A 17189-nucleotide genomic window follows, 5' to 3' on the forward strand; every position below is an offset into this window, starting at 1 on the left:
AGCGGTTGAATAAACTCGGTTTGTTCTCACTGGAATGAAGGAGGTTGAGGGGCGACCTGATAGAGGTCTACAAAATTATGAGGGGCATAGACAGAGTGGATAGTCAGAGGCTTTTCCCTGGGGTAGAGGGGTCAATTACTCGGGGGCATAGGTTTAAGGTGAGAGGGGCAAGGTTTAGAGTAGATGTACGAGGCAAGTTTTTTACACAGAGGGTAGTGGGTGCCTGGAACTCGCTACCGGAGGAGGTGGTGGAAGCAGGGACGATAGTGACATTTAAGGAGCACCTTGACAAATACATGAATAGGATGGGAATAGAGGGATACGGACCCAGGAAGTGTAGAAGATTGTAGTTTAGTTGGGCAGCTTGGTCGACACGGGCTTGGAGGGCCGAAGGGCCTGTTCCTGTGCTGTACATTTCTTTGTTCTTTGTTGTTGGTTGAGGACTCTGGGTCTGTACTCGTTGGAGTTTAGAAGGATGAGGGGGTATCTTATTGAAACCTACAGGATACTGCGAGGCCTGGATAGAGTGAACGTGGAAGGATGTTTCCACTTGTAGGAAAAACTAGAACCAGAGGACACCATCTCAGCCTAAAGGGACGATCCTTTAAAAGAGAGATGAGGAGGAATTTCTTCAGCCAGAGGGTGGTGAATCTGCGGAACTCTTTGCCACAGAGGTCCGTGGAGGCCAAATCACAGAGTGTCTTTAAGACCGAGATAGATAGGTTCTTGATTAATAAGGGGATCAGGGGTGATGGGGAGAAGGCAGGAGAATGGGGATGAGAAAATATCAGCCATGATTGAATGGCGGAGCAGACCCGGTGGGCCGAGTGGCCTAATTCTGCTCCTATGTCTTATGGCCTTAAATATTTTAGCCATGATGGTCTGCGCCAGGCCACTTGACCCCAAACCCACGGAGCAGTCAGAAAGTTGCTCCCGGCTACTCCCCCCGGCTCTGGCAGCCATCTCTTGATTTGTCGTAAACACCCATCTGGTTCTACCTGGAACGACGGAGGTTGAGGGGCGACCTGACAGAGGTCTACAGAATTATGAGGGGCATAGATAGAGTGGATAATCAGAGACTTGTTCCCAGGGTAGAGGGATCAATTACTCGGGGGCATAGGTTTAAGGTGAGAGGGGCAAGGTTTAGAGTAGATGTACGAGGCAAGTCTTTTACACAGAGGGTAGTGGGTGCCTGGAACTCGCTGCCGGAGGAGGTGGTGGAAGCAGGGACGATAGTGACATTTAAGCGGCATCTTGACAAATACATGAATAGAGGGATACGGATCCCAGAAGTGCAGAAGGTTTTAGTTTAGACGGGCAGCATGGCCGGCGCAGGTTTGGAGGGCCGAAGTGCCTGTTCCTGTGATGTACTTTTCTTTGTTCTTTGTTCTAATGTCCTTTAGGGAAGGAAGTCTGTCGTCCTTACCTGGTCTGGCCTACATGTGACTCCAGACACACAGCAATGTGGTTGGCTCTTAACTGCCCCCTCACAGGCAATTAGGGATGGACAGTAAATGCTGGCACAGCCTGCGATGCCCACGTCCCATGAACGAATAAAAAAAAATTACAAATGCTAAATGTGGAATTTTGTGCAAATTGCAAATGAAGTTTTGATTCCTTTTAAATCTTGACATTATTTTTGTGCTTTAACAGGACCTGAATTCCATGAGAAAACGGCCAAAAACAGAGCAAGGTACTTTTACTTTCTTCTAAAAGGTTAAACATCGATTCTCTTGGGTGGCATAATGGTGATGTTGCTGGATGGTAATGCAGAAGCCCAGACTGATATGCCTGGGGACATAGGTTCAAATCCCACCATGTGACTGGTGGAACTTGTATTCAATTAATAATTGAACAATGAAGCTGGTGACCATGAAACTCTCGTTGATTTTGCAAACAGCTATCTGGTAATCCTTTATGGAAGGAAATGTCCCATCCTGACCTGCACTAGCCTCCGTGTGACTCCAGACCCCAATAATGTAGTTGATTCTTAAATGCCTTCTGAAATGGCCTTGCACGTCACTCAGTTCAAAAGCGATTAGGATGGGCAATGAAGGAGCGGCATGGTGGTGCAGTAGTTAGCATTGCTGCCTAACGGCGTCGAGGACTAGGGTTCAATCCCGACCTCAGGTCACTGTCTGTGTGGAGTTTGCACATTCTCCCCGTGTCTACATAGGTCTCACCGTCACAAACCCAAAGATGTGCAGGATAGGTAGATTGGCCACGTCAAATTGCCCCTTAATTGGAAAAAAGAAAATTGGGTACTCAACATTTTTTTTTTTAAGGTTTGGACAATGAATGTTGGCCTTTCCAGCGATGCCCTCATCTCATTAAAGAATACAGAAAAATAAGAGATTTTCATCGGACATATTCCTCCCATTAACATGTTTTGGAGAGTTCATGAGGGCATATTTTCCATATACAGAATGATATAATAATACTCTTGATTGTCACAAGAAGGCTTACATTAACAGTGCAATGAAGTTACTGTGTATAGCTCCTAGTCGCCACATTCCGGCTCCTGTTCGGGTACACAGAGGGAGAAGTCAGAATGTCCAATTCACCTAACAGCACGTAGCACAGGGCTAAATCGCTGGCTTTGAAAGCAGACCAAGGCAGGCCAGCAGCACGGTTCGATTCCCGTAACAGCCTCCCCGAACAGGCGCCGGAATGTGGCGACTAGGGGCTTTCCACAGTAACTTCATTTGAAGCCTACTTGTGACAATAAGCGATTTTCATTTTCATTTCTTTCGGGACTTGTGGGAGGAAACCGGAGCACCCGGAGGAAACCCACACAGACACAGGGAGATCGTGCAGACAGTGACCCAAGCAGGAATTGAACCTGGGATCCTGGAGCTGTGAAGCAACAGTGCTACCCATTGTGCTACCATGCCACCCATATATTTATGTGCACTGAAAGTTACTAATGTAGGATACCTGGAATTAAGTCACTAAGGCTGAAATTGGAAGAAAATACTTGTGTAAAGGAGTTGAAAATATTTTGATCAGATGACCGTAAATCAATGTTATTGGGGGGTGGGTGGGGGGAGGTAGTTGGTTGCACGATTATGAATATTAGGAAGATCCAAAATGAGAAAACTATGCCTCCGTATTTTCTTTAAATAAATGCATTCTTCTTGTAATTGACTGCAATTGTAGTGGATGGTAAGTGTTTACTGTAATTTTAATGGAACCTTATTTCAATGATCTTATTGAATGGTGAAACAGGCTCGAGGGCTGGATGGTCTACTCCTGTTTCAATGATCCTTTTATACAGTTTCTCAAGTTTAATTCACATCTTAGAAAATGTCACTTACATATTTGAGGGTTTCTATTCTGTTGCCAGTGAAAAGGCTATTATTTTACTTAAGAATATGGCAATGTTCAGCATCTGGAAGGACCATAAAATCTGTTATTCCTGCACTGATAATGTGCCAGAAATATTTGAACTCTTCTGGTCATCATTCACCAGCTCGCAGAGCTGTATACCTGCCTCCACTTGGCTTGTTCCCAGGCTCCAGGTGATGGAAACTTGCTGGGACAGCCCTTTCGATGCACCCTCCAGCACGAGAGACCTTGGGCGGGATTCTCCGACACGGTCTCCGACAAGGTCTGGAGCTGCTTTATTTGGATCCCAGTATATTGCACCATTTTCCCACCACACTTCCAGCAAGAGTGCCAGAAAAGATTTGGATTTTAAGACCCACTAACCTTTTGCTCAGGGGTCCTAATTCCGAGCAGTGGACTTCCGGTGGTGGGGGTGTACTGAGCGGACGCATGGAAGGTGGATTTCCTCTTCAGAAATCAAAATTAGGTTCTTTTAGTCAAAACAGCCTGCCAGAACCGGGGAACAAAGGTTGTCCTCACCCTCTCCAATCAAAATACAACTAGTGATGACGAACAACGGCAGCCCCAGAGGCCGAAAAGAGGCAAAAAAGCAGCAGAATCCAGGAGAAGCAAGCGAATGGGGTGGCGGACCCACAAGGCGAAGAAATTCCAGCCACACCTAAAAGAGCGGGACCAACAAGCTGCACACGGAGCTCCACCTCGCTGGAGGGCCAGATGGAAGACGTTCCTCACCAGGGAGCTATGGGAGCTCAAAGAGGACATCAAGGCTAACATAAAAGCAGCGGTCAAGGTGGCGGTCACGGAGCCTCTAGCCACCAATCAGGTGGCCCTGAACAAGGCAGAGAGGCATCTAGAGGCCCAGGGGAAGACTGTTAAAGAGCTGGAAAAGGCCTCAACAGACTAGAGTGACCAGATCGTCGCCCTGGGGATGGAGATAGCAAGGTTGGTGGTGAAGCAGACTACGCGGCCCAGATGCTGGGAAACCTGCCGGGAAGGGACAGTTCCCCCAACCCGCCAGAAATAGACAGAGCCCACAGGTCACTCCGACCGAAACATAAGGCTGAGGAGCAGCCGATGGCCATAATCGCCAAGATGCACTCTTATCAGGACAGGTAAAGAATCCTTTGCTGGACCAGGCAAGCAAAGGCCTGCAACTGAGAGGGACACCAGATTCAGATATACCAGGACATTGGGGCAGACCTGGCCATGCGCCAGGTGGAGTTTAACAGAGCAATGGTGGCCCTGTTCAAAAGTGGGGTGAGGTTTGGGATGCTGCACCCAGCCAAATTATGGGTCACTTTCCAGGGCAGGGAATACTATTTTACGGCCCCTGGGACATGGACAAATTTGACCAAGAGAACGGGCTGGGACGGCAGCAAAGAGGCAACGGTGAAATGGTCACCCCGAGAGACTAAAACACTGAAAAGGCAATTTGTGCGGTATTGTACCGCCTCACTCTAAACCTGAGAGCTAAAGCGCAGAAAGGAAGGGGCGAGGACAGCAGAGTGCAGGAGAGGGGTAGGATGAGGAAGAAAAGGAGCAGGTGAAGGGTAGGCTTAGACCGACCCCAGAAGTGGGGGCACCACACTAGCGCCAGAAGGTAAGAGTGAGGGTGGGGGGGGGGGGGGGGGGCATGGCACATCTTCCACCAGCGAGAGAGTGGCTGGCAACAGGAAGGGTGTACACCACTGGTGGGTGGATAGTTAGGGGCTGGGGGGTGTGAGAACGGGGGGGGGGGGGGGGGGGGGAGAACAGGGAAGGGAGGGAGGGAGGGGGAAGCAGAAACATAGGGGGAACAAAGAGACAAGGGAGGACTGGTTTTAGGCTGGCTATGACAGACTGCACATGGCGACAAAAAACACAATCACACCACAGACAGCCATTTTGGAGGGTCCCCAAACAAAGGGAAATCCCGGAGTGCAGGGGCTCACCCACATGGTGTACGCATAGTCGGTGGCCTTGTTGGGTGGCTCCTGGACTAAAGGAAACCCTGGAGCGCAGGGGCTCGGCCTCATGGTGAGTACGATAACCAGGAGGGTAAAAAAAAAAACATTAGAATAGTGACCTGGAATATCAGGGGACTTAACAGCCCAGTGAAAAGATCCAGAGCGTTCGTCCTTTTTTTAAAAAAAATGTTTAATTGAATTTTTTTTCCCAAACAACAATTTTTCCCGTCTTACAAAGCAAACACAACAAGAACAATACAGACATTTTTAACAATACACAAGTAACAAAACCCCTTTATCTTTGACCTAAACTAAACTAAACCCGCGAAATCACTCCCGTCACTCCACTCCAATACCCCTCCAGTGCCGGGCACGACCAAAACATATGTGTGTGATTTGCCGGGCTTCCGCCACACCTCCCACATTTGTCCTCCACTCCAAAGAACCTGCTCAATCTTGCTCCCGTTATGTGTGCTCTATGTAGCACCTTAAATTAAATCAGGCTAAGCCTGGCGCATGAGGAAGAGGAATTTACCCTGCTTAGGGCATCAGCCCACGTACCCTCCTCTATCTCCTCCCCTAGTTCTTCTTCCCACTTTCCTTTTAGTTCGCCCACCGACTCCTCCCCCTCTTCCCTCATCTCTCGGTAAATCTCTGACACCTTGCCCTCTCCGACCCACACCCCTGAAAGCACCCTGTCCTGTATCCCCTGTGTCGGGAGCAACGGAAATTCCCTCACCTGTTGTCTAGTAAACGCCCTCACCTGCATATATCTCAAGAAATTTCCCCGGGGCAACTTATACTTTTCCTCCAATGCTCCCAAGCTCGCAAAAGTCCCATCTATAAATAAATCTCCCACCCTCCTAATTCCCAACTGGTACCAGCTCTGAAATCCTCCATCCATTCTTCCTGGGGCAAACCTATGGTTGTTCCTGATTGGGGACCACACCAGGGCTCCCCGCACCCCTCTCTGTCGCCTCCACTGTCCCCAGATATTCAATGTTGCTGCCACCACCGGGTTCGTGGTAAACTTTTTAGGTGAGATCGGTAGCGGCGCCGTCACCAGCGCCTCTAAACTCGTCCCTTTACAGGACTTTCTCTCCAGTCTTTTCCACGCCGCTCCCTCACCCTCCATCATCCATTTACGTATCATTGCCACATTGGCGGCCCAATAGTAATCGCCCAAGTTCGGTAGTGCCAATCCTCCTCTGTCCCTACTATGCTGAAGGAACCCCCTCCTTACTCTCGGAACTTTCCCTGCCCACACGAAGCTCGTGATGCTCCTGTCTATTTTATTAAAAAAGGTCTTGGTGATTAGTATAGGGAGACATTGAAATACAAATAAGAACCTCGGGAGGACCATCATCTTAATTGCTTGCACCCTGCCCGCCAGCGATAGAGGCTGCATGTCCCACCTCTTGAAGTCCTCCTCCATTTGTTCTACCAACCGTGTCAGATTAAGTCTGTGCAAGGTTCCCCAGCTCCTAGCGATCTGAATCCCCAGGTATCGGAAGTTTCTTTCCACTTTCCTTAGAGGCAAGCCTTCTATCTCTCTACTCTGGTCCCCTGGATGTATCACAAATAATTCATTCTTCCCCATGTTTAGCCTATACCCCGAGAAATCCCCGAACCCCCTCAAAATTCGCATAACCTCTATCATCCCCCCCGCTGGGTCCGACACGTATAACAATAGGTCATCCGCGTATAACGAGACTCGGTGTTCTTCTCCCCCTCTAATCACCCCTCTCCATTTCCTGGAGTCTCTCAACGCCATGGCCAGAGGTTCAATTGCCAACGCGAACAACAATGGAGACAGCGGGCATCCCTGTCTTGTTCCCCTATATAGTCGGAAATACTCCGATCTATGTCGACCTGTAACTACGCTTGCCGTTGGAGCCCCATAAAGAAGTCTAACCCAGCTAATAAACCCGTTCCCAAACCCAAACCTCCTTAACACTTCCCATAAATACTCCCACTCCACCCTATCAAATGCCTTCTCTGCGTCCATTGCCGCCACTATCTCTGCCTCCCCCTCCACTGGGGGCATCATTATCACCCCTAATAGTCGTCGCACGTTAACATTAGGTTGTCTCCCTTTTACGAACCCTGTCTGGTCTTCGTGCACCACCCCCGGGACACAGTCCTCTATCCTCGATGCCAGTACCTTTGCCAACAATTTGGCGTCCACGTTCAATAATGAAATGGGTCTATAGGACCCGCACTGCAACGGATCTTTATCCCTCTTCAAAATTAACGATATCGTCGCCTCCGACATTGTCGGGGGTAGAGTCCCCCCTTTCCTGGCCTCATTGAACGTCCTCACCATCAACGGGGCCAACAAGTCCACATATTTTCTGTAATACTCCACCGGGAACCCGTCTGGTCCTGGGGCCTTCCCTGCTTGCATGCTTCCCAGTCCCTTAATAACCTCGTCCACCCCAATCGGTGCCCCCAGGCCTACCACCCCCCGCTCCTCCACTTTCGGGAACCTCAATTGGTCCAGGAACTGCCGCATCCCCTCTTCTCCCTCTGGGGGTTGAGACCTATACAGTTCCTCATAGAAGGTCTTGAACACCTCATTTATCTTTCCTGCCCTTCGCACCATGTCTCCCTTTTCATCTCTAATTCCTCCTATCTCCCTCGCTGCTGCCCTCTTTCGCAATTGATGAGCCAACAGGCGACTAGCCTTTTCCCCATATTCATACCTCCTCCCCTGTGCCTTCCTCCACAGTACCTCCGCCTTTCTGGTGGTCAGAAGGTCAAATTCCGGCTGGAGTCGTCTCCTCTCCCTGTACAATTCCTCCTCCGGGGTCTCTGCAAATTCCCTATCCACCCTTAAAATCTCCCCCAGTAATCTTTCCCTTTCCTTGGCCTCTGTTTTCCTTTTGTGGGCCCCAATGGAGATCAGCTCTCCTCTGACCACCGCTTTTAGTGCTTCCCATACCACTCCCACAGGGACCTCGCCATCGTCATTGACCTCCAGGTATCTCTCAATACACCCCCGCACTCTTGCACACACTCCCTCATCCGCCATCAGTCCCACATCTAATCGCCAGAGTGTTCTCTGCTCCCTTTCCTCTCCTAATTCCAGGTCCACACAATGTGGGGCATGATCCGAAACCGCTATGGCTGAGTACTCAGCTTCTTCCACCCTAGAGATCAACGACCTTCCCAAAACAAAAAAATCTATCCGGGAGTACACTTTATGGACATGGGAGAAGAAGGAAAACTCCCTAGCCCTAGGTCTAAGAAATCGCCATGGATCCACTCCCCCCATTTGGTCCATAAACCCCTTAAGTACCTTGGCCGCTGCCGGCCTTCTTCGGGTCCTTGAGCTGGATCTATCTAGCCCCGGGTCCAGCACCGTATTAAAGTCCCCTCCTAAAATCAAGTTTCCTACCTCCAGGTCCGGTATACGCCCCAGCATCCGTCTCATAAATCCCGCATCGTCCCAGTTTGGGGCATACACAAACAAAGAACAAAGAACAAAGAAATGTACAGCACAGGAACAGGCCCTTCGGCCCTCCAAGCCTGTGCCGACCATACTGCCCGACTAAACTACAATCTTCTACACTTCCTGGGTCCGTATCCTTCTATTCCCATCCTATTCATATATTTGTCAAGCTGCCCCTTAAATGTCCCTATCGTCCCTGCTTCCACTACCTCCTCCGGTAGCGAGTTCCAGGTACCCACTACCCTCTGCGTTAAAAACTTGCCTCGTACATCTACTCTAAACCATGCCCCTCTCACCTTAAACCTATGCCCCCTAGTAATTGACCCCTCTACCCTGGGGAAAAGCCTCTGACTATCCACTCTGTCTATGCCCCTCATAATTTTGTATACCTCTATCAGTTCGCCCCTCAACCTCCTTCGTTCCAGTGAGAACAAACCGAGTTCATTCAACCGCTCCTCATAGCTTATGCCCTCCATACCAGGCAACATTCTGGTAAATCTCTTCTGCACCCTCTCTAAAGCCTCCACATCCTTCTGGTAGTGTGGCGACCAGAATTGAACACTATACTCCAAGTGTGGCCTAACTAAGGTTCTATACAGCTGCAACATGACTTGCCAATTCTTATACTCAATGCCCCGGCCAATGAAGGCAAGCATGCCGTATGCCTTCTTGACTACCTTCTCCACCTGTGTTGCCCCTTTCAATGACCTGTGGACCTGTACTCCTAGATCTCTTTGACTTTCAATACTCTTGAGGGTTCTACCATTCACTGTATATTCCCTACCTGCATTAGACCTTCCAAAATGCATTACCTCACATTTGTCCGGATTAAACTCCATCTGCCATCTCTCCGCCCAAGTCTCCAGACAATCTAAATCCTGCTGTATCCTCAGACAGTCCTCATCGCTATCCGCAATTCCACCAACCTTTGTGTCGTCTGCAAACTTACTAATCAGACCAGTTACATTTTCCTCCAAATCATTTATATATACTACAAAGAGCAAAGGTCCCAGCACTGATCCCTGTGGAACACCACTGGTCACAGCCCTCCAATTAGAAAAGCATCCCTCCATTGCTACCCTCTGCCTTCTATGGCCTAGCCAGTTCTGTATCCACCTTGCCAGTTCACCCCTGATCCCGTGTGACTTCACCTTTTGTACTAGTCTACCATGAGGGACCTTGTCAAAGGCCTTACTGAAGTCCATATAGACAACATCTACTGCCCTACCTGCATCAATCATCTTAGTGACCTCCTCGAAAAACTCTATCAAGTTAGTGAGACACGACCTCCCCTTCACAAAACCGTGCTGCCTCTCACTAATACGTCCATTTGCTTCCAAATGGGAGTAGATCCTGTCTCTAAGAATTCTCTCCAGTAATTTCCCTACCACTGACGTAAGGCTCACTGGCCTGTAGTTCCCGGGATTATCCTTGCTACCCTTCTTAAACAGAGGAACAACATTGGCTATTCTCCAGTCCTCCGGGACATCCCCTGAAGACAGCGAGGATCCAAAGATTTCTGTCAAGGCCTCAGCAATTTCCTCTCCAGCCTCCTTCAGTATTCTGGGGTAGATCCCATCAGGCCCTGGGGACTTATCTACCTTAATATTTTTTAAGACACCCAACACCTCGTCTTTTTGGATCACAATGTGACCCAGGCTATCTACACCCCCATCTCCAGACTCAACATCTACCAATTCCTTCTCTTTGGTGAATACTGATGCAAAGTATTCATTTAGTACCTCGCCCATTTCCTCTGGCTCCACACATAGATTCCCTTGCCTATCCTTCAGTGGGCCAACCCTTTCCCTGGCTACCCTCTTGCTTTTTATGTACGTGTAAAAAGCCTTGGGATTTTCCTTAACCCTATTTGCTAATGACTTTTCGTGACCCCTTCTAGCCCTCCTGACTCCTTGCTTAAGTTCCTTCCTACTTTCCTTATATGCCACACAGGCTTCGTCTGTTCCCAGCCTTTTAGCCCTGACAAATGCCTCCTTTTTCTTTTTGACGAGGCCTACAATATCACTCGTCATCCAAGGTTCCCAAAAATTGCCGTATTTATCTTTCTTCCTCACAAGAACATGCCGGTCCTGTATTCCTTTCAACTGACACTTGAAAGCCTCCCACATGTCAGATGTTGATTTGCCCTCAAACATCCGCCCCCAATCTATGTTCTTCAGTTCCCGCCTAATATTGTTATAATTAGCCTTCCCCCAATTTAGCACATTCATCCTCGGACCACTCTTATCCTTGTCCACCAGTACTTTAAAACTTACTGAATTGTGGTCACTGTTACCGAAATGCTCCCCTACTGAAACATCTACCACCAGGCCGGGCTCATTCCCCAATACCAGGTCCAGTACCGCCCCTTCCCTAGTTGGACTGTTTACATGTTGTTTTAAGAAGCCCTCCTGGATGCTCCTTACAAACTCCGCCCCGTCTAAGCCCCTGGCACTAAGTGAGTCCCAGTCAATATTGGGGAAGTTGAAGTCTCCCATCACCACAACCCTGTTGTTTTTACTCTTTTCCAAAATCTGTCTACCTATCTGCTCCTCTATCTCCCGCTGGCTGATGGGAGGCCTGTAGTATACCCCCAACATTGTGACTGCACCCTTCTTATTCCTGATCTCTACCCATATAGCCTCACTGCCCTCTGAGGTGTCCTCTCGCAGTACAGCTGTGATATTCTCCCGAACAAGTAGCGCAACTCCACCTCCCCTTTTACATCCCCCTCTATCCCGCCTGAAACATCTAAATCCTGGAACGTTTAGCTGCCAATCCTGCCCTTCCCTCAACCAGGTCTCTGTAATGGCAACAACATCATAGTTCCAAGTAGTAATCCAAGCTCTAAGTTCATCTGCCTTACCCGTAATGCTCCTTGCATTAAAACATATGCACTTCAGGCCACCAGACCCGCTGTGTTCAGCAACTTCTCCCCGTCTGCTCTGCCTCAGAGCCACACTGTCCCTATTCCCTAGTTCTCCCTCAATGCTCTCACCTTCTGACCTATTGCTCCCGTGCCCACTCCCCTGCCATACTAGTTTAAACCCTCCCGTGTGACACTAGCAAACCTCGCGGCCAGGATATTTATGCCTCTCCGGTTTAGATGCAACCCGTCCTTCTTGTACAGGTCACACCTGCCCCGGAAGAGCTCCCAGTGGTCCAGATAATGGAAACCCTCCCTCCTACACCAGCTGTTTAGCCACGTGTTTATCTGCTCTATCTTCACATTAACCAACACGACCTCCATTCCCTCCAGCCTGCCACTCACCATTACATATCCACCTCCGCTATCTGCTACGATGTTCTTTGCTTCAAATGCTACCCGTTTCCCCACCAAAATGGCCACCCCTCTATTCTTTGCGTCCAGTCCTGAGTGGAACACCTGTCCCACCCATCCTTTCCTTAGCCTAACTTGGTCCGCCACCTTTAGGTGCGTCTCTTGGCGCATAACCACGTCTGCCCTTAGTCCTTTCAAATGCGCGAGCACTCGGGCCCTTTTTATCGGTCCGTTCAGGCCTCTCACGTTCCACGTGATCAGCCTCACTAGGGGGCTACCTGCCCCCCTCCCGTGTCGACTAGCCATTACCTTCTCTAGGCCAGTCCCATATCCCGCCTCTGCGCTCCCGCTCGCTCCCCCAGCGTCGCACACCATTCCCGCCCACCCACTCTTTAGCCATTTCCTTTTGGATTTCCGCAGCAGCAACCCAGTTGTCCCCCCCCTCCCCCTCCCTGCCCCCCCCCCCCCCCTCCCCGCTAGATCTCTTTCTAGCATGATTGCTCCCCCCATATTACTTCCATAAGTCAGCTGACTTCAACTGACCCCGGCTACTCCTGCTCACTCCTCGACCCCCCCGTGTGGGGAACTCCCATCCGCCTTGCGCCTGTCTTCCCGCCTTATTCTTTCTGGCGCGGGAACATCCCTTTACCTGACCCGCCTCTTATGGCGTAGCTCCCTTTCCCCTCCCCTCCCCTTCCCCATTCTCCAACTATGTCCCGTCTTTCCCCCCTCACCGGCGCCCACATTTCCCCAATGTCTCCCCCCTTCCCAATTTACTTCTCAATTAACTTCAACCATAACATTAACAATAACATTTCCTGCAGCATCAGTCCCTCAGTTCCGATCCAATTTCTCTTCTTTGATGAAGGTCCATGCTTCCTCCGCCGTCTCAAAATAATGGTGTCTCTCCTGATACGTGACCCATAGTCTTGCCGGCTGCAGCATCCCGAACTTCACCTTCCTTTTATGCAACACCTCTTTGGCTCGGTTGAAGCTCGCCCTCCTTCTCGCCACCTCCGCACTCCAATCCTGGTATACCCGTACCACTGCATTCTCCCATCTGCTACTCCGCACCTTTTTAGCCCATCTCAGGACCTCTTCTCTATCCTTAAGGCGGTAAAATCGCACGATTATCGCCCTGGGTGGTTCTCCCGCTTTTGGTCTTCTCGCCGGAATCCGATTTGCCCACTCCACCTCCAAGGGGCCCGTAGGGGCCTCAGCACCCATCAGTGAGCTCAGCATCGTACTTGCGTACGCTCCACAGTCCACTCCTTCCACACCCTTAGGGAGACCCAGTATCCGAAGGTTCTTCCTTCACGCTCCATTTTCTAGGGCTTCGATCCTTTCAGTATACTTTTTATGAAGTGCCTCGTGCGTCTGTGTCTTAACCGCCAGGCCCAGGATCTCGTCCTCAATATCTGTCACCTTCTGCTCCACCACGCGGAGCTCTGTCTCCTGGGTCTTTAATGTCTCCTTGAGCCCCTCAATTGCCTGTAGCAACGGGGTCAGCACCTCCCTCTTCAGCAGCTCCACGCACCGTCTCACAATTTCATCCTGCTCAGGCCCCCATGTCGCCTGCGCTTTCTCCGCCGCCATCTTGTACTTCTCTCTTTCTGACCCTTTGGTCGACGATTCCTCGCGCTGCAGCCGCCGCCGCCGCCAGTTGTTTCCTCCTTCGTTTGGGGGGGACTCCCTTCTCACACACCCCACACCGGGTTGCGTCGTCGAAAAATTCCCCGTTGGGGCTCTTAAAAGAGCCCGAAGGTCCGTCAGAGCTGGAGCCGCCAAAGCGTGCGGCTAGCTAGGTATCACCGCAACCGGAAGCCCCTTCAGTGGCCTTGATGAGGTCTTTTCACAGTTGTTCCCTCTGCTGCTAGAATTCACCTTTGATACAGGCCCTCAGGTCAGCTTGCAGCTTTAAGCTTGCCCTTCCCCCGCCTGCATGCTGGAAGAGGCCCTGTTTATCCTGCAGTTGCAGCCAAATCTTTTAATGTTTCTGCCGTGTCTGGGAACCCAGAGACATACCCTTCCTGGGGGACACTGTCGGGGGAATATTGCAGCCTTCTTCCCACACCGGGAAATGTCAAACAAATGACGTGGGAGCTCTGTAAAAGAGCCCAAAAGTCCGTTCCAAGCAGGAGCTGCCGAATATGCGACCTAGCTCTGCATAGCCGCACCCGGAAGTCGCGTTCGTCCTTCTCAAAGGTATAAAAGCCGACATAGTCTTCCTCCAAGAAACACACCTGAGGGAGAAGGACCGACTGCAAGTAAGGAAGGGCTGGATGGAGCAGACCATTCTTTCTATAGAACAAGAGCTAGGGGGTAGCCATACTGCTTAAGAAGAGGACAACAGTTACTGCGATGAGGACGGTTACGGACCCGATACGTCATGGTCAATGGTGTCCTGGATGGGGTATCAGTGGTCCTTGTCAACGTGTATGCTTCCAAATTGGTTGAGACAAAGTTCATAAAGAATAAAGAGGGCCATGGTGGAAACTCCCAACATAGACACGCACCGATTATTCATGGGTGGTGGGGGGGAAGGAACGGACTTTAACGGTGTACAGGACCCATGGTCGGACAGATAAAATCCTAAATCGTGGAAGACCTCAGAGGGCGAAAGAACTAGGAGCATTTATGGAACAGATGAGGGCCGTTGACTTGTGGAGGTTCACACACCAAGGGAGAAGGAATTCTTCTTCTTCCAGGTAAACAAGGGGCGAGATTCTCCACTCCCGCGCCGGTTGGGAGAATCGCCTGGGCCGCCAAAATTTCCCAGGACGCCGGTCTGACGCCCTCTCGCGATTCTCCCAAGTGGCGGGGACGGATCCGTCGAGTTCTGCGGGCCGGAGAATCACTGGAGACACCCAAAATGGCGATTCTCCGGCACCCCCGCTATTTTCAGGCCCGGATGGGCCGAGCGGCCAGGCCAAAATGGCGGGTTCCCCCCGGCGCCGTCCACACCTGGTCGCTGCCGTCGGGAACAGCGCGGGAACACTGGGGGGGGGGCGGCCTGCGGGGGGGAGGGGGGATCCTGCACCGGGGGGTACCTTAAATGTGGCATGGCCCGCGATCGGTGCCCACCGATCGTCGGGCCGTCCTCTCTGAAGGAGGACCTCCTTCCTTCCGCGGCCCCGCAAGATCCGTCTGCCATCTTCTTGCGGGGCGGACTCAGAGAGGATGGCAACCACGCATGCACGGGTTGGCGCTGGCCAACCCGCGCATGAGCGGGTGATGTCAGTTATGCGGCGCCGGCCGCGGCATCTATGCGGCGCCGCCTTTACGTGGCGACAAGGCCTGGCGCGTGTAGATGACGCGGCCCCGATCCTAGCCCATTGTCAGGGCCTGAATCGGTCGGGATCGGGGCCGTTTCGCGCCGTCGTGAACCTCGACGGCGTTCACGACGGCGTGGGCACTTCGGCGCGGGAGTGGAGAATCCCGCCCATCGTATACACTTCTTTGTGGTGGGGAAAGCGGTGCTTCCAGGGATAGTAAGGGCGGAATACTCTGCAATCATATACTCTGACCACGCTCCACACTACATGTATGTGAAGTTGGAGATGGGCCGTGCCTAACGCCCTCCCCCATGGAGGTTGGACATAGAATTGTTCCTACTGAGGAAAATCAAATTCGTCATCCGGCGGTCGGAAGAGGGCTTCCACAAGACGTGGAAACCATTCACTAACTTTTTCCAGGACCTGTTTGTAGCCAACAGCCAATAGAGCAAGGGGAGGGGGGGTTCCATAGATGGGCCACAAAGCACCTTCCACCCCACCCCACCCTGATTGAAACTTGTTAATATGTTTAATAGATTAGGGTTGGACTCTATCGGTTACTGTATCGCTTTATAGTCTGTTTGAATACACGGATATAAAATAACAAAAAGTCAGTAAAAACATTTTTTTTAAATTCCGAACAGTGTTTTGTCACAAATCGACATCAAGGCTTATTGTCACTAATGTTGCCGCCTGTACCTGATCTTTCCTTCCTACACAAACCACACTTTTTTTAACTCACTTTTTTGATGTTTATCTTGGAGCATTGGAAGCAGGAAGTAATTTTTTCTCATGGAATGAGAAGCCAGCCGGAGAGAGCTACAGGTATCCCCCAGTACACGGAACCTCCGCCCGCCCGACTTGTAAATACTGAGAGTTGGAGGTCACTTTATGAAATATTTGCTTTAAAGTTTTTGCAGCTTTCCGCAGTGACTCCATTCTGTTGTGTCTTTAAAGTGCTGTTCTTTAAATGGTTTATTTTAATGGATTAAAATTTGATGTTTTGACTTTTCCAAAAAATTGTTTTTATCTAATTATTGTCTTTCCCATCTGTGTATGGCAGGTTTTTTTAGTGAGTAGTTGTATGTTTTTCACCTAGGAGAACTAGCTGAGCAAAATCTTTCTGAAGAACAAAAAACACTTACTGTTACGTTACCAAGCGACGACATTAGCAATGAACATGTCCAAAAATATTTTGAAAGTGGCATTTCTGGCGGTGGGCCACTTATGTCGTTCGTCAGAGAGGGCAGGGAAATAACACTGACGTTTGAAAATGCTGAAGGTAATCAAAGGCAGAGAAAAGGCGAAGATCATTATTTATAAGAAAGAGAAGCGATTTTAATATAGAATTATTTTCCGAATTTTCGTAAGCATATTCATTTTGTTTTCAGAATGGCGGTAAGCTAGGGGCTTTTGACAAATATACAGGATATCGATTGAAAAAACAATGACCAAATATTTTCGACTCAAAATTTAAAATTCACACCGCCTGAAAATTTGGAGGGTGGGATTTTCCCGCTGTTCCCTCCGGCGGGATTTTCTGGTCCCGGCAACAGTGACTGCATTCCCACTCTCTCCCCCTTTCCCCCCCAAAACCATTGGTTACCCAGAGTCGGAAGGTGCGAACAACAGGAAACCCATGTTGACAGCGGTTGGACCGGAGATCCAGCTGCTGGCCAATGGTCGCTACAGCTGCAAACTGGCACTTGGGCCTCCCTGTTCCATAGTAACGAGGTACTCTCCATCTGACTCAACAAACTTGGGAGGTCAGCACCAGAGAGAGGGCCTTGGTGCTTGTGAACCTGGACTAATTGCTAAGATTGTGACCACATGTTTTTGGCATTATTGTCTTATTGAGCTGCAAATTAACATTTTTTTTGTATCAT

General features: G+C 50.1%; 1 protein-coding gene across 1 annotated transcript in view; it reads left to right on the forward strand.

Moving 5' to 3' along the window:
• parp14rs1 (poly(ADP-ribose) polymerase family member 14-related sequence 1) overlaps nt 1–17189 on the forward strand; it is a 92409-nt gene that overhangs the window by 22583 nt on the left and 52637 nt on the right. The window contains exons 3-4 of the mRNA XM_072473176.1: nt 1654–1693; nt 16403–16585. Coding sequence (XP_072329277.1) covers nt 1654–1693; nt 16403–16585 — 223 coding nt within the window. The remainder of the gene's footprint in view (nt 1–1653; nt 1694–16402; nt 16586–17189) is intronic.

The sequence above is a fragment of the Scyliorhinus torazame genome, chromosome 2 (genome assembly GCF_047496885.1).
Source record: "Scyliorhinus torazame isolate Kashiwa2021f chromosome 2, sScyTor2.1, whole genome shotgun sequence".
Lineage (NCBI taxonomy): Eukaryota > Metazoa > Chordata > Chondrichthyes > Carcharhiniformes > Scyliorhinidae > Scyliorhinus > Scyliorhinus torazame.